Raw genomic sequence first — 24,940 nt, forward strand, 5'->3', positions numbered from 1 at the left:
CTTTACAAATGTATTTAGTGGGGGCGGAGCCAGATCATGGAGTATTTTATATACTATATAGGATATAGTCAGAATATTTTAGTATGTTTTCCCAACTCAGGAGTTAATATTTCTTCAGAATATCACAGTGGTGGTGTGTTGGGCTTTTTATCCAAGATTTTCAAAAACTGTTTGTTTGCAATTTCAACAGGCTTTAGTGTGGATTTACATGCCATTGCCAACTGGTTAGTCAATAAGTGATATGTGGCATTATCATGGCATTTAAGAACAGTTTTGATGAATCAAGAGTTATTCCGAATATATCTCAAGTTAGAGAGATTTCATTACATTCATTCATTGATTTTTTAAAATTTGTTGTTTGAACTGCAACTGTGAGTCCAAAATGATTTCTAAATATTTGAACTCCTGTACAACCTCGATTCTCGTTCCTTGCACAAGTACATTAGGATTTGTATCAGTGCTTCCCCTACTTAAAAAGAACATACAGATAGTCTTTGATGTATTACGATGTAAATGAGACTGTTCCAACCAGTTTGACACATCAGACATGGCGGCTGATAGATATTGTGCCTTTTGATGTTTTGTTTTTACATGTGCATACACAACTGCATCGTCAGCATACATCTGACAAAGTAACATGAGATGAACAATTTTGTGGAAGGTCGTTTATGTACAAGCTAAATAGCAGTGGTCCCAAGAAAGACCCTTGAGGTACCCCAAATGAATTTTCGAATGTTGCAGATGTAATGTTGTGTATTTTGACACACTGTTTTCTGTGATTCAGGTATGATTCTATCCATTCCATTGAACCCAAGGAGAAATTAAAATGATAGTTTAGTCATTAAAATACTATTATTTACAGTGTCAAATGCTTTACGCATTTGTGTCTGGTAAGAATATTTATGAGTCAGACTCTTTACAGAATCTATGAAGTATGTGTTTAGGGCTGTTGCAATCTCATTTGAATCTTGGGTCATATTTTCCTTTAGCTGAAGTTCCTTATTGTGTCTATTTACAGCATTCTGTGCTGTTAGTTTCTTTATGTTTGTCCATATCTCCTTAGCATTGCCTCTTGCATTACTTATGGCATCAATTAAGAACTTTGCATTGGCATTCCTAAGTTATTTAGTGACTTTATTTCAAAGGGATGAGAATATTTATCTATCATGTGTTGTTTTTGTCTTTAGAGCTATTTTAAGTGCATGATCCCGCTGTTTCATCAGTGACCAAATTTCACTTCTTAGCCAAGGAAGATGATTTATTTTTCTTGGTTCCAACTTAATTAACCTTTCTCATGAAACTGTTCATAGTTTGCTGCACAACCGTCGTGAATATCTTACAGTTGTCGTCAACATGTTCATGATTGAGATGATCAGACCAATTTATTTGATTTAGTGCATTTTATCAATTGTTAATTTCATTCTTAAGTATCCTTAATCGTTCTGTTTTTTTACTGGTGGAATTATTAAACCTATTTTTGGACAATTTTTTAGAAAAGAGTATTAGGTTGTGGTCAGATAGACCTGTTATCATATTATATATGTTTTGTATTCTTTCCCTTTTGTTACTAAAAACCAGATCTATGCATGTTTCTGTTGATTTACTTATTCTAGTAAACTAAAGGCTCTTTAACAACTTATAATAGGTCTAGGCTGTCTGTCAGTGATTTAAGTTGTTTTCTATTTACTCTGTCATTCCAGTTTACATTAAAATTCCCAAGTAAAATGATTTCTTTCTTAAGATCAAGTTCTTTAAGAATAGCCAGCAAATGCTCATAGAAAAAATACTGGGAACTGATGGAGGTCTATAAATTCCAATCAATATGAAGGACATTCGTGGGGAAATGGTTATGTTTACACCCAGACATTCCAGATTGTTCACACATGACCAATGAATCTGTTTACATTTTTTATGATCTCTAACGTAAAACATCACCCCTCCTCCTCTACCCTCTGCCCTATCTTTTCTAAAGATGTTATAACCTGGTACATGTATCCCAGCAGTTGATGATCTGGCGTGAAGCCACGTTTCACGTTAAACATAAGAAATCCAGATTTGACTCATTAAGTAGATGCTGCACTTGGACATGTTTTGATATAATACTTCTAATATTCAAGTGTCCGCCCAAGAGGCGACCTCGATTTAGCTTTTTGGTCCCATACAACATGAGCATGGTTAAGAGTATGGAATAGCTTGAATTTGCAATATTTGGTAATGGCCTTATTTATTTGTTTTGTCTTATTAATTGTAGTTGTAGTGCATGTTGTGTATTGTATGGTGGTGCCACAGCTATCAGCGGTGGTAGCTCAACTTGCTGTGGTGAGGGTCTAGCCAGCAATGGTGGAGACCCAGCAAGCGTTGGTGGAAGTCTAAGTAGCTGTGGTGGTGGTGATAGCTAGTGATGGCAAAATGAAGCCGCAGAAAGCAGTCAAGCCCTGCAGGGAAATACTCCACACACGCGTAGGGGCTTCAAGATGATTCATTTCCTCGACTACGCCATCGTGTGGACAGAAAAATGTATAACATGGTTGGTGCTTGCAATAAAACGGGGGAGTGTAAATCATGCTCCGAATACAAAAAATACTATTTGAAGAGTGTTTTAACATGAATTGTTCTGTTACTTTGTTTATGTTTGTGCTTATGTAACAAGTGAAAATGTGAAATAAGGAGGTAAAATAGAGTGTTTGTTTGGCACCTGCCAGTCTGTGTGTCTGCCCCTCGGTGGCCATCTTGATATTCCAAGGTCAGCCAGGACTGCTTATGACTCCGTTCCTCCACCTTCTTCTTTAAGGAGATTCTCCCTGGTATTGGTAAATTGGTTTTGGCCATTATCAACAGCAGCCTGTCTTCTGGTGTGATCCCCCAACATTTTAAGCATGCTGTAGTGCAACCCCTGCATGAAAAACCTGGCCTTGATCAAGCTGTGCTATCCAATTTTAGACCCATTTCCAAGTTTCCATTTATTTCAAAAATTCTGGAAAAAGTGGTGCACTCACAATTAAGATCTTTCTTGGATGAACATGATGTTATGGAGGTTTTACAGTCCGGCTTCGGAGTCAGCCCTGTTACATGTTTTTAATGACATCCTCCTGGCAAATGACACTGGAGACTATGTATGTCTTGTTTTGTTGGATTTGGCTGCAGCATTTGATAGACCACAGTATTCTTTTGACTCGTTTGCAACACCAAGTGGGCATTAGTGGATGCGCTCTAGAGTGGTTTAGATCCTCTTATGCTGGCAGGAGTTTTTCTGTAAGCCTAGGTCCCTCTGAGTCCCGCTATGCCCCTCTATCGTATGGTGTTCCACAGGGTTCTATTTTGGGGCCATTGTTGATCTCTTTGTATTTGCTGCCCCTGGGTTCCATCCTTCGGAAACATGGTATTTCCTTCCACTGCTATGCGGACGACTGTCAAATCTATGTCCCGCTGAGCAAAAATGACACTTTCTCCATAAGATCACTTTTGTCCTGCCTAGAGGACATCAAAGCCTGGATGTCACCTAATTTCTTAAATTTCAATGAAAAGAAAACAGAAGTTATGGTGTTTGGTCCCAGTGGCCCTTCTACATCCCACCTTGTTGACCTTGGCCCCCTGGCTTCATATCTAAAACCATCAGTCTTAATCTTGGGTTTTAAAATAGACAGTGATCTTAAATTGGACCAGGAAATCAGCGCTGTTGTAAAGTCCAGCTTCTTTCACCTTAGACAGCTAACTAAGTTAAAGCCCCTCCTTTCCCATCAGCACTTAGAAACAGTCATCCATGCCTGTTACATCTCGGCTAGATTACTGTAATGCACCTTATTTTGGAGTCAGCCATTTCTCCCTCAAACGTCTCCAGTTGGTCCAAAATGCTGCTGCCCGCCTACTAACTGGAGCTCGGATGATCGAGCACATAACACCAATTCTGGCCTCCCTTCACTGGCTCCCAGTGCATTTTAGGGTTCAATTTAAGATTCTCCTATTCATCTACGGCCTGGCCTCGGCGTACCTCTCCAAGCGCCTCCACTTTACGCATCCTTCCTGGTGCCGAGGACTAAGCGGAGCGTCAGAGGGGATCGCACCTTTTCGGCTGCTGGACCTTCCCTTTGGAATGACCTCCCATTAGATCTTAGGCAAGCCCCCTATCTGTCCACTTTTAAAACCCGATTGAAGACGCATTTCTATTCGCTGGCTTTTGATCCGACCTGAGACCTGAAATTTTCGGCTCTTTTCCGGTGTCTATTGTATATAGTGTTTTATGTTGATTTATTGATTTCACTTGTTGTATTATGGCTATTTTGTTGTTTGTATGTAAAGCGCTTTGTTACAGCTCTAGCTGTTGTGAAATGCACTATACAAATACTATTTTATTGTATTGTATAAGTGTGGCAAAATAGAGCCGCACACCCTACCACAAGGGGCGTTGTGGCTCTGACAATTAAGGGGCCGCCTATAAATAGATCGGGGCGGCACCCTTGTGCCTCTGGTTGGCGTTTGTCTGAGAGTGTGGCATTTCCATCGAAGGTATGCATGTTTGGTCGATTCAGCCTAGTTTTAAATATGTGCACTCTGTTTAATCCAGCTCCGCTCCGTTACTGCAGTGTGGTGTGCCTTGGAGCGGGACTGCTCCGTGGTGTCTGTGTGGCCGCGGGGCGCTTCCAACAGGTAAGGCGCTGGCTGTCTACTTTCAGTAGTTGGCTGGGAAGGAAGAATAATAGTTGTCCTTTCATACTGGGGGAGTGCAGCGTGAAAAAGGCTTAAAGCTACGTACTCCTCCAGCAGTGGACAGTCAGGCGACATGCTGGCGTCACTCGCTGGTGTGCTGGCTCTGACGTTGCTCGCGCTACTGGGTACCATCACTTGTCATTCTAGTAGAACTCGCGCTGTATCTCCTGTTGAAAAATCTCCTGTACAGTTGGGTAACTAGTGGTGTGTTTGAAGTGATGCAATTTTTGTCATTTGCCCATTTCGCCGAGTAGGTTGAGATGAACTTTGGCCGCCTCGCAACTACATCACTCAGATGAGGGACAATTAGTGGGCCGGACTAAAATCCACCTCCGCCCTTGTCGCCCCCTGTCCGCCGTCCCCAAGATGGGTGTCCGTCTGGGAATGAGGGACGGACCATTCCGCCCACGGAACGGACTGCCCAGCTCTGCGTTTCAGGTTTTCCGCATAGCAGCTTTGAAAAATTAATTATGGCCTCTGATATGGAATAAATGTTCAAAGGGCTGGACATAACCACCTATGACTTGTAATATGAGACCGCAAGCTGATTTAGCACAGTTAAGGGCAGTGGTCCGGTGTCCAATCTTTTATGCACCAAGGGCCGCCAGAGGTGGCCGTTTACTAAAGTTTGCCGGTCCGTCATTTGTCATCTGTCAGCAGCCTGAATACCCATCCGTCAATCTGTCGTTTTTTTCATACTGAACCACACTCTAATAGTCTGTCAGTCAGTCCGTCATGTTATTTTAACGACACATCCATCAGTTAACGTCGAAAGTCAATCAATCAATCGTCAATCGAGGGAAAAAAAGGTCCAACAGATTAAAAATTCATCCATTCATTATCTGAAGCGATTTGATTAAAATGGTCAAATGGAATGTACTATGTACATCATAATGTGTCCGCTTTCTGCTCAAACAGCTTTGCGAATACGAATACCTTTATTGTCATTGTGCTCAGAGTACAGCGAGATTGGGTTGCTTTCCCTCTTCAGTGCAACAGATAAACACTCACATACATTTGACATTTCACATTTCTACACTTAATTGCCAATCTATTGAACAGGTAAGTGTGAGCCCGCTGCCGCTTTAACTTTTAAAGGTTTGACTAAAGTTTTGCCTACCTTGACCAGAATCCCGTCTGACATTTGTTGCCAAAGGTACAATTCTGTTATTTTATTTTTCAAGCAGATTTGCGTATTTTTAGAAGATCGTTAGTAACAAATAATTTCTATCCCTACTAACCTGTCAAAATTGAAAATACAATGAAAAAGCTGATAGACCAAGCTAGTACTTTCCGATGAGTTTGGCTCTCCTCTCTAACTCCAAAATAAAAGTAAACTAGAATGTGAAATCAAAACAATTTTGAGGTCCATAGCGCAAAATAAAAGGGGACAACAGCATACAAATTTGGATGAAGACAAAAAATATTTATCCAGTAATGAAACGACAGAAGCTGATCGCTTTTCCGGAAATACTTCTTTTTCCTCTTCTACAATTAAAACTTGAGGAGGAGAGGGAAAAAGAATACTTGCCCCACTTTAAATCCTCAAATATAGCTACGAATCGTGTAAAAATCTAAATAAATAAATGCAACCCCGACTGTATATATCCGGCAACACGTGTAAAAGAAGAGTGGTGCAAAAGTGTGCAACGAAGCAGCTTTCGCGCAGGGCTGATCTCCATGAAAACAAAGGCCATTTGAAGGTTAGATTCGAGGCCAGCGTGAATTTGGACACGGCATGCGGTCGCGTCGCGCCGTAAATAATGTCATGTGGCCGACAAATTCGTCCGTCAGAGCCAGAGTGTCCTTCAAATATTTAGAGATTCTCTCACACACCTGGATCTGATCACCATCTCCTTCTGCCCCAAGTATATCTCCAATCATCCACTCAAGCTGTGCCGTACTCACTCCATTTCCACCTGGACAAGACATGAGTGTCTGAGGGAGCTGATTGGAAGACACAGGGACAGATGGGAACAAAAGCCTAACAAGCAAGACAGGACACACGAAAATAAGCCATAACAAGAAACAAACCTAAATATGATCTAGACAAAACAGAAACCATGACAGTACCCACAGAAAACCCATCCAAGAACAGGGAAAACGTGTCATCCCACACAGAAAAGGTTGACCGGTGATTCAAACCCACAATGTTAATTGTAAGGCAGATGTATTACCCACATGCTCGACGGTGCTGTCCCAAATAAAATCCTCATTATTTTTCATAAAATATCGAGCAGCACCATGGAATAGATTATGCCTAACTGTTAAGGGGCCACTTGTTAGTTTTTTAAATGTGATATGCGGAATAATTAATATAACCACATGCTGACATATCATGGTTGGGGTTATATAACACATTTGATTTGCATACCATGAACAACAGTTTTAGTTTTTTAGATTATGTAGGAGACATGCGATGTTAAACACAATAACACAAAACATAAATAACGGACAACAGAATGTTCACTTGGTAAGTATTCTTATATATTTATTGTACTGTACAGTCAAATATTTTTTGCTGTAATACTTTCAGTCTCTGTGTTAAAGTTCCAACCCCTGAAGATGTACTGCATCATGATGAAGCTATTATAAAAGTGTTTGGAAAACAACAAGTCCAACACTGCCCCAGTCCCCCAAAGTGTCCCGCAAGGCTCGTTGCTTGGCCCCGTCCTTTTTATCCTTTACATGATTCCCTTTGGTCACAAAATATGCTTCCATGGTCTTAACTTCCACTGCTATGCCGATGACACCCATCTCTAAATCTCCACCAAATCCATTACTGCTGCCACCCACTCCACTATCATCAACTGCATTCTTGACATAAAAAACTGGATGCAGACCAACTTCCTCAAACTCAATAGCGACAAGTCAGAAATCCTCATTATCGGCCCCAAAACACTTTGCACCTCCTGCCCTGACTTCTCACTTTGTATTGACGGCTCCACCACTCCCGCTTCTACCCATATTCGTAACCTTCGCATCACCCTCGATCAGTCTCTTTTATTTGAAACCCATATCAACCACGTCACAAAACCAGCTTTCTTCCATCCATCCATCCATTATCTCCCGCTTATCCGAAGTCGGGTCGCGGAGGCAGCAGCTTCAGCAGGGAAGCCCAGACTTCCCTCTCCCCAGCAACATCCTCCAGCTCTTCCGGAAGGATCCCAAGGCGTTCCCAGGCAAGCCGGGAGACATAGTCTCTCCAGCGTGTTCTGGGTCGTCCTCGGGGTCTCCTGCCGGTGGGACATGCCCGGAACACCTCACCAGGGAGGCGTCCAGGAGGCATCCTAATCAGATGCCCGAGCCACCTCAACTGGCTCCTCTCGACGCGGAGGAGCAGCGGCTCGACTCTGAGTCCCTCCCGGATGGCCGAACTTCTCACCCTATCTCTAAGGGAGAGCCCAGACACCCTGCGAAGGAAACCCATTTCGGCCGCTTGTATCCGAGATCTTGTTCTTTCGGTCATGACCCACAGCTCATGACCATAGGTGAGAGTAGGAACGTAGATCGACCGGTAAATTGAGAGCTTCGCCTTTCGGCTAAGCTCCTTCTTCACCACGACAGACCGATACAGGGTCCGCATCACAGCAGACGCTGCACCGATCCGCCTGTCGATCTCCCGTTCCATCTTACCCTCACTCGTGAACAAGACCCCAAGATACTTGAACTCCTCCACTTGGGGCAGAATCTCATCCCCGACCTGGAGAGGGCACGCCACCCTTTTCCGACTGAGGACCTTGGTCTCAGATTTGGAGGTGCTGATCTTCATTCCGACCGTTTCACACTCGGCTGCGAACCGCTCCAGCGAGAGTTGGAGATCGCGGCTTGAAGAAGCCAACAGTACTACATCATCTGCAAAAAGCAGAGATGCAATACTGAGGCCACCAAACCGGACCCCCTCGACACCTCGGCTGCGCCTAGAAATTCTGTCCATAAAGGTTATGAACAGAATCGGTGACAAAGGGCAGCCTTGGCGGAGTCCAACGCCCACAGGAAACGAATCCGACTTACTGCCGGCAATTCGGACCAAACTCTGGCATCGGTGGTACAGGGACCGGACAGCCCTTATCAGGGGGCTCGGTACCCCGTACTCCCGAAGCACCCCCCACAGAACTCCCCGAGGGACACGGTCGAACGCCTTCTCCAAGTCCACAAAACACATGTAGACCGGTTGGGCAAACTCCCACGCACCCTCGAGGACCCTGCTGACCAGCTTTCTTTCACCTAAAAAATATCGCCCATATTCGCTCCTCTCTCTCTCCCTCAGCTGCTGAAACACTGATTCACGCCTTCATTTCCTCACGACTTGATTACTGTAATAGCATCGTTTATGGCTTACCCACCAAAGCCCTCAACAAACTTCAATACATCCAAAACTCTGCTGCCCGTCTCCTTACTTTACTCCCGCACCCACGACCATATCACCCCAGTCCTCCAACACCTTCACTGGTTCCCCATCCAACAGCAGATCAAGTTCAAAATTCTTCTCATCTTCAAGGCCCTTCACAACATCGCCCCCACCTACCTCACTGACTTCCTTTACCATCACACCCCTAAATTCGATCTTAGATCTGCCCATGGTAACTTCCTCACCCCACCCATCAGACCTCAGTACCGGACCTGGGGTGATGGAGCATTCTCTATTGCCGCCCCCCTCCCTCTGGAACTCTGTCCCTCATCACCTCAGACACTATCACACTCTCCCCTCTTTTAAAACGGCACTAAAAACCCACTTTTTCAAATCTGCTATCATCTGTTTATCCAAATTTTTTTATACACTATCGCACCCACATAGTTTTTTTTAATATTATCATTGTCTTACTCCGTTTTCGTTGTATGGTTCAGCTGTTATTTTTATTCATTCTATTACCATGTAAAGTGTTTTAAAAGCACTATACAAATAAAATGTATTATTATTATTATTATTATTATTATTATTATAAACAGTGTTTGGAATACAACAAGTCTACCCAGGGACCATGAAGGCAATGTTATTGCTGCTAACTGCAGCAGCCACAGCAATTATTGCTTACCTTCACCTGTCACAACCAAACAATCCGTTCCTCGCTTCCTCAAGAGAGATTTTGTTTCCTTTGTGGGCAAGAGAATTTCTCAGGAATCCAAGTCCTAGTAACTTTCAGGAAAATGTTATTGCAAAGCAATGTGAAAAGACAACCTTGAACTACAGTCAATCCCTGCAGATCAGTGGGTTTAATTTTTTAGGGTAGGTCGCCACTGTTATGAATGAAAAAAACTCATTTGTTGGCTCTGTTTTCGTGCACAGGCTAAACTATTATCAGTATTAATTTCGCGTCATCTTGTGAAATCTTGGTTGTCATTGTTAGATTTCATTCAATGTGGGGGTTCTACATTTGAGATATCCTGTTTTGTTGACGGTCCTCGAATGCACCTCATGTACATTAGTGAAACTGAAAGTTAGTTTATTTTTGCTTCCCTCCTGATGCATCTACTAATAGACCATGCAATCTACTTTGCCGTTACTTTACCGTTATTTTACTGTATTCCCTAACATTATGTGTAAGCGCCTAAATGTGAGTTTAATGACTTGTGTAACTTTCTGTACAGTGCTTGCGCACATTTTTTGTTTGCTTACAGTATGTGGGATGACAATAGGGTTGTTAACTCCCTGAAAAATAAATAAGGGACACCTCATCGTCAGAAACGGCCAATGAGGTTTTCCTTATGACTGCCTGCAACGTTCCTTGCTTGACTTTTTTCTTTTTTTGTGGGTGAAACAATTTTCAACTATTTAAACCTGAGTTGGAGGTACAGTGATGAACTGGTTGGCACGTCCGCCTCACAGTGCAGAGGTTGTGGGTTTGAATCCAGCCCCGGCCTTCCTGTGTGGAGTTTGCATGTTCTCCCCGTGCCTGCGTGGCTTTTCTCCAGGTACTTTGGTTTCCTCCCGCATTCCAATAACATGCATGGTAGGTTGATTGAACGCTCTAAATTGTCCCTAGGTATGATTGTGAGCGCAAATGTTTTTTTGTTTGTGTGTGCCCTGCAGGCCGCTGATAGTGTAGTGGTACACACGCCTGAGTTGTGTGCGGGCAGCGTGGGATCGATTCCCGCTCAGTGACAGTGTCTATGTGTGCCCTGCGACTGGCTGGCGACCAGTTCGGGGTGTAGTCTGCCTTCGCCCATTGACGGCTGGGATAGGCTCCAGCAACTCCCCGCGACCCTGTATAGGATAAGCGGTTTGGAAGATGACATGATGATGTGTGCCCTGCATTTGGCTGGCAACCAGTTCAGGATGTACCTTGCCTGTTGCTCGTAGACAGCTGGGATAGGCTCCAGCAACCCTTGTGAGGTTAAGCAGTTTGGATAATGTATGGATGAACACATGAAAAAGTTATCCAGTACTTTAATACAAACTAACAAAATGTATTTATCAAAATAAATATCTCTCAAACACAAACTTTTCTGGCTTAACTTAAAACTGTATAAATTAATATTAAACAATAAGTAATAAGCAGAACATGCATAACTTATGAACAGCTCAATGCCACATTATGTGGAGACAGCCTATTTTTTCCATTTATATTTCTTCGGAGATCTTGCTGCAGCGAGGAGCGGTTTGTCTTTGACTACTGCAGAGTAAAACTGAGCAAGACATGTCATAGTTGAGACTCACAGTGAGCTGACCTTTCATCAGTTCGGCAGCACATTTGTTTCACACATGTATCCCCTTAATCTTCATATAAGAGAAAAATAATGTAAAAACATTTTTAATGTATATATTTATAGATAAAGTAGTGTATCAACAGCCCGTACAGTAAAATGTATGCTTATCTGTTTGAACTTGTAATAAATGTAAGGCTGTGTGTGTATTCTGTATCTATTATTCATTAATGTATTACTTTTATGTATTATTTATCTATTGTACTTGTTTATTCCACCCCAAAATTATGTTGTTTGTCCATACAATGCTGACATTCATTGCACATTCCCATATTAACTTTGATCAGAGGGTTAAAAAAATAATTCTTTACCGGTACATACCATATCTATCTCTGGCATTACCTGGTTACAAATTTGTCTTGGGTTCCCCTAGTTTTGTGTGCCTTGTATTTCGTATTCGTCCACCACTGAAAGCATGTTGCTGGAGGTCAGTCAGTCCACCATAGACTATGGAAAAATTGCACCTGCAGACAGTGCAGTGGCGCTTGATAGATATTTTCTTGCACTTTTTCGACGTATGTGTTTTCTACTTTTCAGTCCTCTCTGTATTTTTGCTACAGTTTCTGCTTTTTTTTTTCAAACCCCGGAAGAGTACTGTTGCTACTCGCAGGTGTGTCACTGCCATCCATGATGCTTGTTGTCTTCCGCTATCTACTTTGGCAAAGCAACAGTACCTCGACCAATTACATAAGCATTTTCTGTATCGTCATACTCGTATCGCCCATATTCGCACTTGTACCAAATATGTAAATGGGCTGTCACTTCTATAGCGCTTTTCTACCTTTTGGTACTCAAATTGCTTCACACTGTAACTCATCTGCCTACTGATGACGCAGCATCAGGAGCAACTGGGGGTTCAGTATCTTGCTCAAGGATACTTTGACTTGGTCACAATGACCGGAGATCGAACCCTCAACCTATGGGTTGGGAAACGACCAATCTACCATTGAGCCATGCTGCCCCCAATGTGCTGTCAGCTCATTGGTCACAGAGCAGGGGATGTCCTAGGACCGTTACCGTAAGTTGACATATAATGAGAACTGTTTTACAGACTATTTTTGACTCTGACGATATTACGGGACAAAGTGCGTCCCTTTACAACTCAATACGGGACACGTACTTACATTTCTAAATAAGTGTTACTGTTACGGTCCACGTTGTGTCACGGCCATTTAAGTTCCATTCGTTTTCGCCATAAATTCGACCATTCATTACTCAGTCATTCTATTCATTCGTGTGCACTAGGGCAATCGGGATTCGAGTGGTCACTCAATTTTGTTGTTTCAAAGGCCAGCTTTTGTGTTAGTGCACTCTTCATTTACCCCTTCCAACTCTCACACCTATCTTAGACCCCTCCTCCTTGCCATCTAGAGGAGGAGTCGTAACAGTGACGATTCAATTTTTCAAGGGATGGATAGCAACCCTAGATGTCACATGCCTTTGCGCTAGCAAGTCATTAAGGCTAGTATGCCAGCTAATGCTATTGATGAGCCTTATGTGAACCTTCACAGACATGGTTTGTGTTGAATAATTAAATGAAAGATAATAGGAATGTACCCATGAAAATGAGTGAACAAAAATATGCTGGAATGTTTTGGTGATGATTTTTCAGCCACCTACATTGTCTCACACGTCCCACAAGTTGGCAATATTCGTAGATTGCATGAGTGATCTTTTTTAACAGACGTTTGGCCATTGAAGTGTTGTTACTTGTGTTTCTGATGTTCAATGTGTTGCAAAGCCGTATCCAGGTATCCATCTACATTGATACAAGACAAATGTATTCACAGGCAGAATACAAAAGCTAATTTAGTGTGAAAATCGAAATACCGCATAAGAGCAATGATGTTGAGATCATCAGCTGCAAATGCACTCCATTAAATTATGCTCATGGGCTGTTGACACCAAAAGGAAGATAGCGAGAAGGTGTGCAGGTAATATAATTAATCAAATGAAGCATTGAAATATGTTACCAACAAGCACTAACTGGGAACTACTACCTATTACTCATTGTGGTCGTATTGTATTCCATCACATAAGACATGGCACAGTTGATTACTTGTACCAAATGTAATTAAGTCACTGTATTTATAGTCTTTTTGTATTCAGTGATTGTATGAACCTTGGTACAAGAAGATACAAAATCCATGAATGTTTGTTTATAATACATTACTGGAAAATCATGAACCCATATCTTGCGATTAAGACGTCACAATTTTGGATTGTTCTGCCATACAAGAAACGTTTTGCCCTTACACCTTTTACAAATGTTACACACTTACTTTGCAGAAAACACAAATTGAAGTGCATAACTGTTTCCGAACAGACCTCAGTGGCATCAGATCACCAGTCACTCGAGAGGCTGACACAGAGACATGCAACCATTTACACTCACATTTGCACCTTCAGGCAGTATGGATTTCCTATTGGACTGTGGGACGATTCCCAGAGAACTTGGAGAAAACACCTGCAAGGGCAAAACCACAATAACTCGACACAAACAAGGAGCCAAGCCAAGATTTAGATGACAGCCAGATAAGGTTTGGATTTTGTATACTATTCTTGACCTGTTTTGTCTGCCAAGTTACCTCTAGCATCTGTGTAACTCATCAAAAGCGGCCCTCCCCCTCAAAAAAAAAAGAAAAAGATAAAAAGGAACTGTCTCTGATTGATATGGATTAACAGGGTTCATCTGACTTTACTGACTTGCTCTCGCTCACACAACATTAGTTGCGGTTTTCTCACATGAGGTGAAAGCAGCAGGTGGTTCAACGCCCTGTGTGCGCAGATATAAGCAAAAAGTGTGGGAGGAAGGAAAAGCAGAGGAAGATCACAGGCATGCTGTGTGAGACTTCCAATCCTTTGCACAGGCATGGCACGCTATATATTTAGGATAGTTAAATTCTGCCTTCACTTTTTTTCTGGAGTTTGTATTTACCATCACATAAACCAGCACAATTAAAAGAAATGTCAAGATTATCGTGTTATGGATATTTGACATTTGGTACTACTTCCTAACCCGGATTAGTAAATGATACAAGACTTTGGGAAAAAGGTATGCTAATATAATGTCATTATGAAAGAAGTAATCACTTTCATGTGTAACAACAGTGCCCAGCAATTAGCTCTAGAGATCTCTATTAGCAGGGGTGCACATATTTTTTCCATGCGGTACTCGCATGAGTACCACGAGATTGTCTTTGGTACTCACAAGTGGTCCACCGGATCACATAAATCACGGTTCGGATCGTTTTTTTTGTATGAGCAAAAAAAAACCCCACAAAAAAACCGAACATTTATTTAATATCTAATCTAATATGGCCGTTTAGGGTTTAAGAACACAATTTAACGCAATTTTGTAAGTGGTACAGTGTATACATTTCAAGGTATCCTGACAGACATTTTGCGCTGAATGTTTTCTTACAGTTACTAGGCAAACGTGTTGTTATAAATTAAATGAAGACAAAGTTTTATTTTTATTTTCTTCCTAATGAAAAAGACTTGAAGTGCAATTTAAGGCACCTTTCTTAAAACATGCACACCACATTAACTACCACCTAATGATAACAGCTGCTAGCCACGCACGCCGGAGACTTGTGCCGTATCATACAATGACAGCGTAATTAACCAGGAGTTTGTTCGTGTCATAGATTAGCGACTGAAAATGATTTCGAGACAGCGTTGTGTCGTTGTTAGTAGCAAGCGTTAAAACTGCCGAATACGTCGAAAACGGTCAAGTTAGCCGTTACGCTACCACGCAGGCCAACTTCAAAGTAAAAGTTTACCAAGGCTATTGCATTGGCATTAATGACTCAATGTATTATTTGGGAAGCTTTATTTTGAAGTTAGCATTTGTGGAGGCGGTGTGTTCATTGAGTATGTTTGCAAAACGCTCTTGTACATGCAGCTTAGTCTGTGGAATGAGGAAATCATTGTGAGGAACCCAACAACTCCATACAAGCTCCATTTTGTTTGGTTTTACTTATCTGAGTGGTCGGCAATCTGATGTATGTGTCCACCCTGAGAACATTGTTTATAAAACTTGGGCCAGCAGACACGAAAAAGTGCTGAAAAAGGCCTGCATCAATGGTCACCGTGTGCTGAAATTAGCCACGCAAATGCAGTTGAAAGGAGTTTAGTCATACAGTAGGCAGGCCCACTGGACTGGCCATCTGTCTTATAGGGCAGATGCCTGGGGGGCCGGCATCTTATGGGGCCCATGCAGTGCTATTTAATTATTATTTTCCTCCGTTGTACCCAAAGGGACAGGCCCACAATTTAGAGGGAGCAGTCCATTAATCAATTTACAATATAGACAGCAAACTGAACCAATCAAACATCAGTGGCAGAGCAAAGTGGAAGACGTGTGTGGTCAGGAGTCATGTCTGAATACAAATTTGATAAGAATCTGTCTTTAGAATACAACATTTGATTCTTGCAGTCAATGTCAATTATATCCATTATTTCTTAGGGATGTCTCTGATTATGTGGCTTTTGCAAGAGTTTTTTTTGTCTCAATCCCATACTGTGCCCCTCTCTGTAGGAGAGTTCCCCCCCCCCCAATATCCCCCTCCACCCTCCTTATGTTTCCTTTCCTTTTTTTTCCCCACGTAATCTACTTGGAGTGCAGATTCTTGCAAACCGCCAGGCTTCCCGTCCTGTCTCCCTTTGTTGGTCATTTTTGTCTTCATGTTTTATGGATGGGTTGTGACTGTTGAAGCAATTTTGTTGCACTAACATGTGCAATGACAATAAAGACATTCAATTCAATTAAGTTCTTGAAAACAGTCCATATAAAACGCACTGTATTTGAAAAGTAAAAAAAAATGTACTGGACGGAATTTAGGGGGACAAAAGTTGAAACATTAAAAGTTGTGTGCATAGCTGCAAGCTTCATTCTAAAATGATTTATCATACTGCATGTTTTAAGTGTTAAGTGCAGAATCAATGGCGCCTACTTGCGCACAACACGTGTTAGTTTGATAATTTTACACGAACGAACGCAGACGTGCTGCACGACACAATGCGTCGCTCATGTGATGCAATGCAGACATTGTCGCCCGTTTAAGCGTCAGAATAAAGAGGCCGTAATGACTTAGTAGAATATCAGAAACATTTTATTAAGACACACGGGACCTGAATTGTGAAGAAAAAAAAGTTTCCTTATTGAGGAGTTGGGAACACTGTAGAAGTCACAGGTATGATGCATAGGAAAAGATAACCATTCACTATGAGTGAAATAAAACAATGTTTTCTGCGCCAAAAGGATAATATTCCCAAAAATGGGGTAGACTTCCATTCACCTCAATCTCCCATGCGCTTGATGCTTACTTTCCCTCTGACATTATTTTATTTATTAACCTGTACTCCTTGTTTAGATTTATTTTGATACTGAGACTTCTGTTTTATGCACCTTGTGAGTCATTAGTTCCCTTCTTACCACTCGTTACTTCTTGTCTGTCAGTCAGCTACTCAGCTGTTATTGTACTCTGACAGCTGTGTGTTTATAGCAAAAATATTTTACTCCAAGATCAGTTCAGTCTTTGTTGCATAGCTGTCTCCGTTTATAGCTCTCCTGTCTCACTTTAGAGTGTCTATGATTGCCATTGAAATTACACTTTTCTGGCAGGCATCTGCCACCAGAACCTCTTTGTGAGTGAGAAAATAATGTTTTAACATATGATATTGATATTTCATGATAAAGATTGAAAAATAAGTAAGGCACCTAACAAGAGGACGATTGGCTATTTCTTCTTGGATAGCGTGTTTATTAGCAATAGCTTGCGCTATATTCATGTGCTCTTTGCTCTTTTCATGTTTGGATGGAGGGCAGTGTGTCCAGGTATGCAAAGGCGCGTCGTGACGCACATGACGTTACGCATCAGTGATTTCTGTTCCGCATGCGTACCTGCGTACCAGTTATGTGCAACCCTGCATATCGTCCATTTTGCGCTTCATAGTGTGCCACACATTTTCAAGGGTAGACATGTATGGACTGCTGGTAGTACTCGCACTATTTTACTACAAAGCCTCAATGTTGTAAACAGAGCTGGGCATTTTACTAAAAATTCGCTGTCTGTTTCTTGCCTTCCGCCGTCCGTTTTTCCGCCATTTTGTTCGTCCGGTCCAAATATAAATAATGTATAGGCTGGTCTGAGTACCATTTTACATTATTTTTATGATTACGATTACATAGACGGGAAAAAATGGGCTTCTGACTATGCTTAGTCAGACTATTTTTAATTTATTTTTTTAAGTTTCTCCGTCTATCATTTAATGCTTACAAAATGGGTGTCCGTCATAGGTGAATAGGCGGACCGGTCCGTCACACAGGCGAAATGCCCAGCTCTGGTTGTAAAACATGTAGAATGTGGGTTGATATTGTTTTACTTTGGCTGCTGCAAGACAAGCACGAAAACACAACAAAGCCATCCTAGTCTGTGCGGGTTCTTTTTATTTGTTTGTTTGTTTTTAAGCAGGGTTGGTGCTGATACCTCGATAGTCCTTTTCCTCCACTTCTAGCTGCTAATGCAGCCAAGGCTCACGCGATGAACACTAGCTTCTATCCGGCTATGGCTTTTTGTTGCCACCAGCGGTAAGATTCCAGCCACTGATGCAGCCAAGACTAGCTTGGTGGACAATGGCTTATTCCACGGCCAGGGCTGGGGCTTCGCGTCGTCAACAGCAGTGAGTTTCTTGTGTAAAATGAGAAACCTTGAGAAGGGGCCGCAATGACCTTCCAGGATGACCAGGCTGCAATGGATGCCGAGTGGGCAACATTTTACAGAAAATATGAAGCCATACAATGGTCGCTGCAGCAATAAGGTAATAGATTGTCCCATTTGGACCAATAGAATTCCTCTGCTTTAGTGGAGAAATCCTGAATCCCTCCAGCTCCATTGTCTTCACACTCACGACATACCTGTATGCCAATATTTACGCCGGCTCCGCAGCATGTCTCGCTGGTTCACCCAGTGTCACACGGCCTGACGCTGTGGGCATCGCAGCGTTAAGAAGGCACAAACAAGCCGTTGTGGAAGCTGCTGTTTCGGGCAACAACTCCCCCTGTCCTTTAAAGTCCATGGTTTGCCATGTGAAGTTAAACAGATTTAGCACTTCCTGTCACGGCTTTAGTCATTAAGCTGTTGCGCTATGACTTTTTCTAGAATTTTTGCACTAAACCAAAGATTTGAACCCTGGTCAACTATGGCGTTAGATTGATGCCACAATTACGTCAGCTTAATGTCAAATACCGCGTCCAAAAATGTGTTTCACGTGTGTGTAATGTGAAATTCCACATACAAAAGTGTTTCGCGAGTATGTAATGTGAAATAAAACAGACGGCGGAAGGGTACTCCAGCTGTAGACGGAAGATGATAAACGGACAGCGAATTTTAAGTAAAATGCCCAGCTCTGCATTTCAATGTGGATATGTTCTTCAGCAGTGTTGGGGGTAACGCGTTACAAAAGTAACGCAGTACAGTAATACATTACATTTAGGCAGTAACGACGTAATGTAACTTGTTACTCCGATTTTTTTGGTAATATTATTACAGTTACTGAGTCTGGTAACGCGTTACAAATTTCAGGACCATAATACATATGTTGACATCTGTAACTTACATTTAACAAGTAGGAATGTTCATTACATCACTTGACCATAAGTTACTACTGCGAGCAACAAAAAATTCCTGTCGCATTTGGAGCTTCACGTAACAACGTGAGTGCGCGAGTCGACTCTCTACCAAGCAATATGTTGTCTTTACACCATTGACAACACCTAAGAGGGCTGAGAAGTTATTGTTTGTGACAATAATCACTGTCACGGTTTCATAAAATAAAATGCAAATCATAGACACAAAATACTAGCAGGAACAAACCTAAGTAAAACGAAGCGAATAAGCTGCAAAAAAATGTCACTGTGGTTTTTAGATATGATTTAATGAACTTAGTGCCATCAATTGCCATCTGTAAAACGTAGTGATTCTGATTGGCTGTTCACAATCAAAATGCCGGTGACAAATGACATCACGCTACGCCACCATCAATCGGACAAACTACAATAGACGCCATTATTAGAGTCTGATGCGCTCGTTTCTTATTTACCTTTTTTTTTTTCAAATCACCTTGAAACTTTGTCTCCATGTAGTAAAAGAAAATTAGAACTAACTGAACTTTCAATTATTATAAATAGAAAAAATAATAATGAAAAAGGAAAAAACATTTAGTCAGGTCAGTTTTGACTTATGTCCACTGATAGTGTAGTGGTACACACGCTCGAGTTGTGTGGGGGCAGCGTGGGATCGATTCTCGCTCAGTGACAGTGTCTGTGTGTGCCCTGCGACTGGCTGGCGACCAGTTCGGGGTGTAGTCTGCATTCGCCCGTTGACGGCTGGGATAGGCTCCAGCAACTCCCCGCGACCCTGTATAGGATAAGCGGTTTCGAAGATGACAAGATGACAGTTTTGACTTCAATACATATTTTTGCTTTTATTACACATGCCCTGTCTGTATGTTTCTATCTATCTGTCTATCTATCTATCTATCTCTATCTTATCTATCTATCTATCTATCTATCTAGTTCGACCAATTATTGATTATATGTTATGCATCACTATTATTTGTGTCTAAATGGCAAATGGACTGTCACTTATATAGCGCTTTTCTACCTTTGGTACTCAAAGCGCTTCACACTCATCCACCCCCTGATGACGCAGCATCGGGAGCAACTGGGGGCTAAAGGATACTTCAACATGGTCACAATGGCCGGGGATTGAACCCACAACCTGCCGGTTGGGAAAGGACCACTCTACCACTGAGCCATGCCGCCCCCAGTGTGTAAATTAATTTGAGAATAATGATAATTTCATTTGTGGTTTACAGTCTGTGATTATTTATTTACTGGACAAAATATCAGTTCCAATATTTATATTTAAAAAATAAATCTTATTGATACAAATATCGATCAAAGGTAGTGATGTCCCACCACACCATAGAGTCGAAACATTAAATATTATAGACCACACTATATAGTTAAATATGCTCTTAAGTTAACTTTACCAGCTAGAGTATGGCAGCAAATTTTGCATTTTCCTTTTAAGGTCTTGAAATCATTATTAAATAAATTAATCCCCGATTTTTGAAAAAGTAACGTAAACTTGAACGCATTACGCATTATTACAAATAGAGTAATATTGTAAAGAAACATATTACTTTCACATGCAAGTAACTAGTAATATGTAATGTATTACATTTTGGAAGTAACTTGCCAAACACTGCTCTTCAGCAGTAGAAGGCTGTTTTAGTGATTGGTTCGATATGACTGTGGAAAGTCAGATCCGAATCTTCAGGTATTTACTAACAGTAATTTTCTTTACTTTATTGGCAAACATATACCTCAGTTTTATTTTGGTTTTATTGAAATAATTTTACGTTCATCCAGTAATTTCTTTGTTTTACACCACACCATAACACATTTGTCAATAATCAATAAATACATGCATAATAATACTGACAAATTGAGTGTTTTACTCACTAAAAGTCGTCATCTCTCTCCTATGGTGTAGGTAGTGCATGTTCACAGTCTGGCCCTCAGGGGATACAGTATTGGTTTAGATCCTTTAGATTTAGTATTTCAAAGAGTAAAGACTATTGGGCTACCTACAACTACATCAGTATATTTTCTTATACCACCCCGTAAATCCCCTGGAGTTTCCAACTTTGGAAATGCAAGCAAGAGAAAGAAAGCGTAAGCCGTTACCTTAAGAACTGACAGTTACAAAGAGTGCTCCAGCAAATTGAGTTCTGACAAAGTTTTCTGTCACAGTTGACTGGGTAAATGGGCTAGTCTTAATGAATATTTTAATTGAAGTGTTTTTTTTTTTTTTTTTTAACTCTTCAAACTTGTTCATTGATTCCCCCCAAAAATTATACGGCAATTGTATAAAGCCCTCGTGTGGAGTTTGCATGCAACACCCAGATAGATCCCTGCGCTTACTTAGGATCACTAAATACTAGGGGCTGGACTCACTCCTACAATATGATATGTAGTATCTTATGCTGAATCCGAGGAAGGTGGGAATCCTAGTTCTGACTAGGAGAAGTGCACTAGAATCCTCCTTTGAACTGGGAGGTCCGAGTTGCTAAGTGAATCTATAATGGGAAATTTTAAAACATGTTATCACTATTGACAGGGCATCTTCATTTATTGAAAATCTTCTTTATTAAAGAGCAAACTGGTTATTTGTTTTGGGAGAAGTGTTTGTTTTATTGCCAGTTTTGCTGTCATAAGGTGAAGTATCGAATATTACAGGTAGGTGGTTCTCTACGTCTACCTTGCCAGAGGGCTGTTTCCATGTTACAATCTCACCATTTGCTTCTTTTAAAAACTGAGATTATGTTGCCAGTCGCCCTTATGACGAAGGCTGTCCAACAGTGTCTTCCTTTGTTTGGAACCAACTGGGAAACAAAAAGCATAGGTGACGTCACGTACCCCGCCATGTTTTCTTTCTAGATGTCTACCTATCTTCAATTGAGCCTTTTTACAGTATATGCAATAATGAGCTTTGTCCCAAACAGTGGCACCATCCTTTTTTGCTAGTTTTAATAGTAATCTGGTTAGTTTTTTTGTCATCATGTAACTTCTTTGTTACTTTCGACTGCCTACTTATTTCCATTGATTTACCTTTAGCCTTCTGGTCTTTAGCTTCCCAAGCCTCAGTTTTACTGGATGATGAATGACTGTGGTGCTTTTCTGGTGAACTGTGGCAGGATGACTGGGACCGCTCTGTGAGCACCTCATCTTCACTGGATGATGGTGATGATGATGGTTTGTAGTCTGCTTCAGATCCACTCTGGCTGGGTAACAGACACTCTTCTGTGAGCATATCATCTTCTCTGGATGGTGATGGTGTCGATGGGGTGTAACAGCCTTTAACAGGTGAGCTGTATGTTGACCCGATAAGGGGCAGTGGTCCTTTTCAGCCTTCACAGCAGGCTAGAAGAGGCAAATGCAGGGGAAATTATCAACTATGCAGACAAATCAGTGCCTGATTCAGTGTGAAATCACTGCCTAAGAATAACCTATGCCTCTACATCTACCATCCTCTGAAAATTTGTGTTACTGTTTAAACAACTTGTGACATGTTTCTTCTTTTTGGACTCTTTCATGAACATGAAAATGTTCAATATTATCTATTGACAAAAAATGTAAATGGGTTAAACGATTGTCCTGACTAAAACTAGAACAAAATGCGTTTTTGTTGACTAAAGGCGAGTAAAATTATGTCTTCGTGGACGAAAATGAAGACTAAAATGCTCGACTTATAGTCAACTAAAACTTTACCAAATAAAAACAGTATGAGGCTGACTAAATGTGATAAAAAAACAAAAAAGTGTGATTTAAAAAACAGAGAGTAAATTAGGCCTGAACGATTGATTGCATTTGCAATATAATCGCGATTTGAGAAAATGCGATTACGTAATCACGAAGGCTGCGGTTTAAATGGTTAAGTTTAAATTACTTTACCGAGGGAGGAGGGGCGACGGGGATTCACTGAACGCTAAGCTAACGCTTCTGCACTCTCTTTCAAACATGCCTGACCTTTTTCACCTCGCATGGTTAAAACTTCTCACGTGTGGGTAAAAAAACTCATCATGTGCATGTGTTGTCTATTTTGTGATGTGAGGAAGTGTGTGTCATGGCTGTTGAAGGTTTGCCGCCGTTTATTTATCCGTCTATATCAGTGGTAGAGAACTCCGGTTCCTCGAGAGCCATATCTTGCCTGTTTTGGATCTCTCCCTACTACAACACACCTGATTCAAACGATCAGCTCATAAGCATGCTCGGTAGAAGTCTGAAACGATTCTGATCATTTGAGTCAGGTGTGTTGTAGTAGGAGATTTGTATATAAACTGTCTTTAATATGAATTAATGCTTCATTTTGCCTTCACCTCAGTAATCTATAATACAAAGCATATCCGGTATTGTTTGTTGTACTAAAGATTGTTAAAAAATACATTTGAAAATTACCTTATAAAATAAAGTAAAATAAAAATCGCAAACCATATTGCAATCGCAATTTTTAGGAAAAAAAAATTGCAATTACTTTATTTTATTTCCATAATTGTTCAGCCCTAGACCAAAAATGGTTGTTAAATATAACGCTACTTCCAACATATTTCAAATATTTAAAAACCTTTACAGGGTCTTCAATGTTAAATGTGAAACAAAATGGCTTGTTTCCAACTCACGACTGGCTACAAGAAATTGTGAACATAGTAAAAAAATACTAATCCAAATAAAATAATGGTACAGAGCAGAATTTGAAGCAGTGACGGTAATCATACTCATGTTAGATGCATGTTTCTGAGAGGCTGTGAAGCTAGTCACCTGACATTAACAACATAACCAACATTAGCCTGCAGTCTGCCTCATTAATTCATCATTAAATTAAAATGAAAACGTTTTCACTGAAGAAACTGGCCTCTGGCCAGACTAAACCAGCCTGGTTTAGTACAACAGACAAAGCAGCAACACTGGCTCATGGTTAGTTCATATGTCTGCTCATTAGCAGCCTGCCTCATTTCAATTCGCCATGTATACTCGCTGCTTACGTTTTCATTTTGCAGAAATGTAAACTAAATAAACAATACAGTCCGAGAAGGCCGCAGTAGCCTGAGCAAAGCCAATGCGCGAGGTGGCCGAGCCTTCTATTTTTAGTTCCCCACAGTCTCTTCACGTCAAAACCCTTTGTTGATCAAAACTTTTCCTCACTGTTTTCATTAACGAAATCAACACTATTGTTAAAAAATTCTGCACAGTCAAGATCATTAGGTTTCATTAAGCAACTTTAAAATCAATGTACGGCCCGTCGCTAACGGATGCCGAGCTTGCCTCCTGCTTTTTGACGCGAAACCTCGCATGACTGAGAAGAACCATCCATACTTACCTGGTTGGTGACAAGTCCGGAAACAGTGGCGAATCTGGAAATGGACGAAAACCTTCTTTAGTCTGTGCTCAGTCCATGTATTGTTGCGGCGGCAAGCTGGCGTCCGCCATTGACCGCCAGACGCGGGCGCCCGCCAAACGACAAAGTGAAATGATTTCTTACCTGAGCATTATTATACATTTCCTGACACTTCACTTTAGGTGCTGGTCCCATAAAGCTGTGAGTCTTCTTTAGCGTTGTTCCGTGTTAAAATTATTAATCTTGTGGTCAGGTACAGAGGTGCAAGTGCAGCAGGGTGTGATCAGTAAGGTCGACTCCTCACCGCCCTCTTCGGGCTTTGATTCGAATAATTGGTTCACTGTAATTGGCGCCGTGGGGGATGGGCACCGCAGTAGCTGTGGTCTGAAAACTCAACTTATAACTTCATTAACCCTTTCATGGTCTTCTCTCTTTAACGTCTCACCTAAAACAGCACGAGAATTTGACACAAATCCTAAAACTAAAAAAAAAAAATGTTTTTAATTTGAAAAAAGGCGTGGCGACCTAATTAACTCATTCAATGCCAGCCATTCGCAGTGCAG

The 24,940-nt window shown here is 41.3% G+C and overlaps 1 protein-coding gene across 1 annotated transcript in view; it reads right to left on the reverse strand.

Moving 5' to 3' along the window:
* Nucleotides 1-24,671, reverse strand: part of LOC147152217 (uncharacterized) — a 50,789-nt gene extending 26,118 nt beyond the window's left edge. Inside the window, exons 1-3 of the mRNA XM_086053748.1 lie at nucleotides 24,522-24,671; nucleotides 24,360-24,393; nucleotides 22,094-22,405 (exon numbers count right to left, since the gene is read on the reverse strand). Of these exons, the coding sequence (XP_085909874.1) occupies nucleotides 22,094-22,405; nucleotides 24,360-24,393; nucleotides 24,522-24,529 (354 nt within the window). The 5' untranslated portion in view covers nucleotides 24,530-24,671. The remainder of the gene's footprint in view (nucleotides 1-22,093; nucleotides 22,406-24,359; nucleotides 24,394-24,521) is intronic.
* Nucleotides 24,672-24,940: the final 269 nt, after the last annotated feature.

The sequence above is a fragment of the Filicampus tigris genome, chromosome 2 (genome assembly GCF_054856515.1).
Source record: "Filicampus tigris isolate MCC_2025a chromosome 2, RoL_Ftig_1.0, whole genome shotgun sequence".
NCBI classification, from domain to species: Eukaryota; Metazoa; Chordata; class Actinopteri; order Syngnathiformes; family Syngnathidae; genus Filicampus; species Filicampus tigris.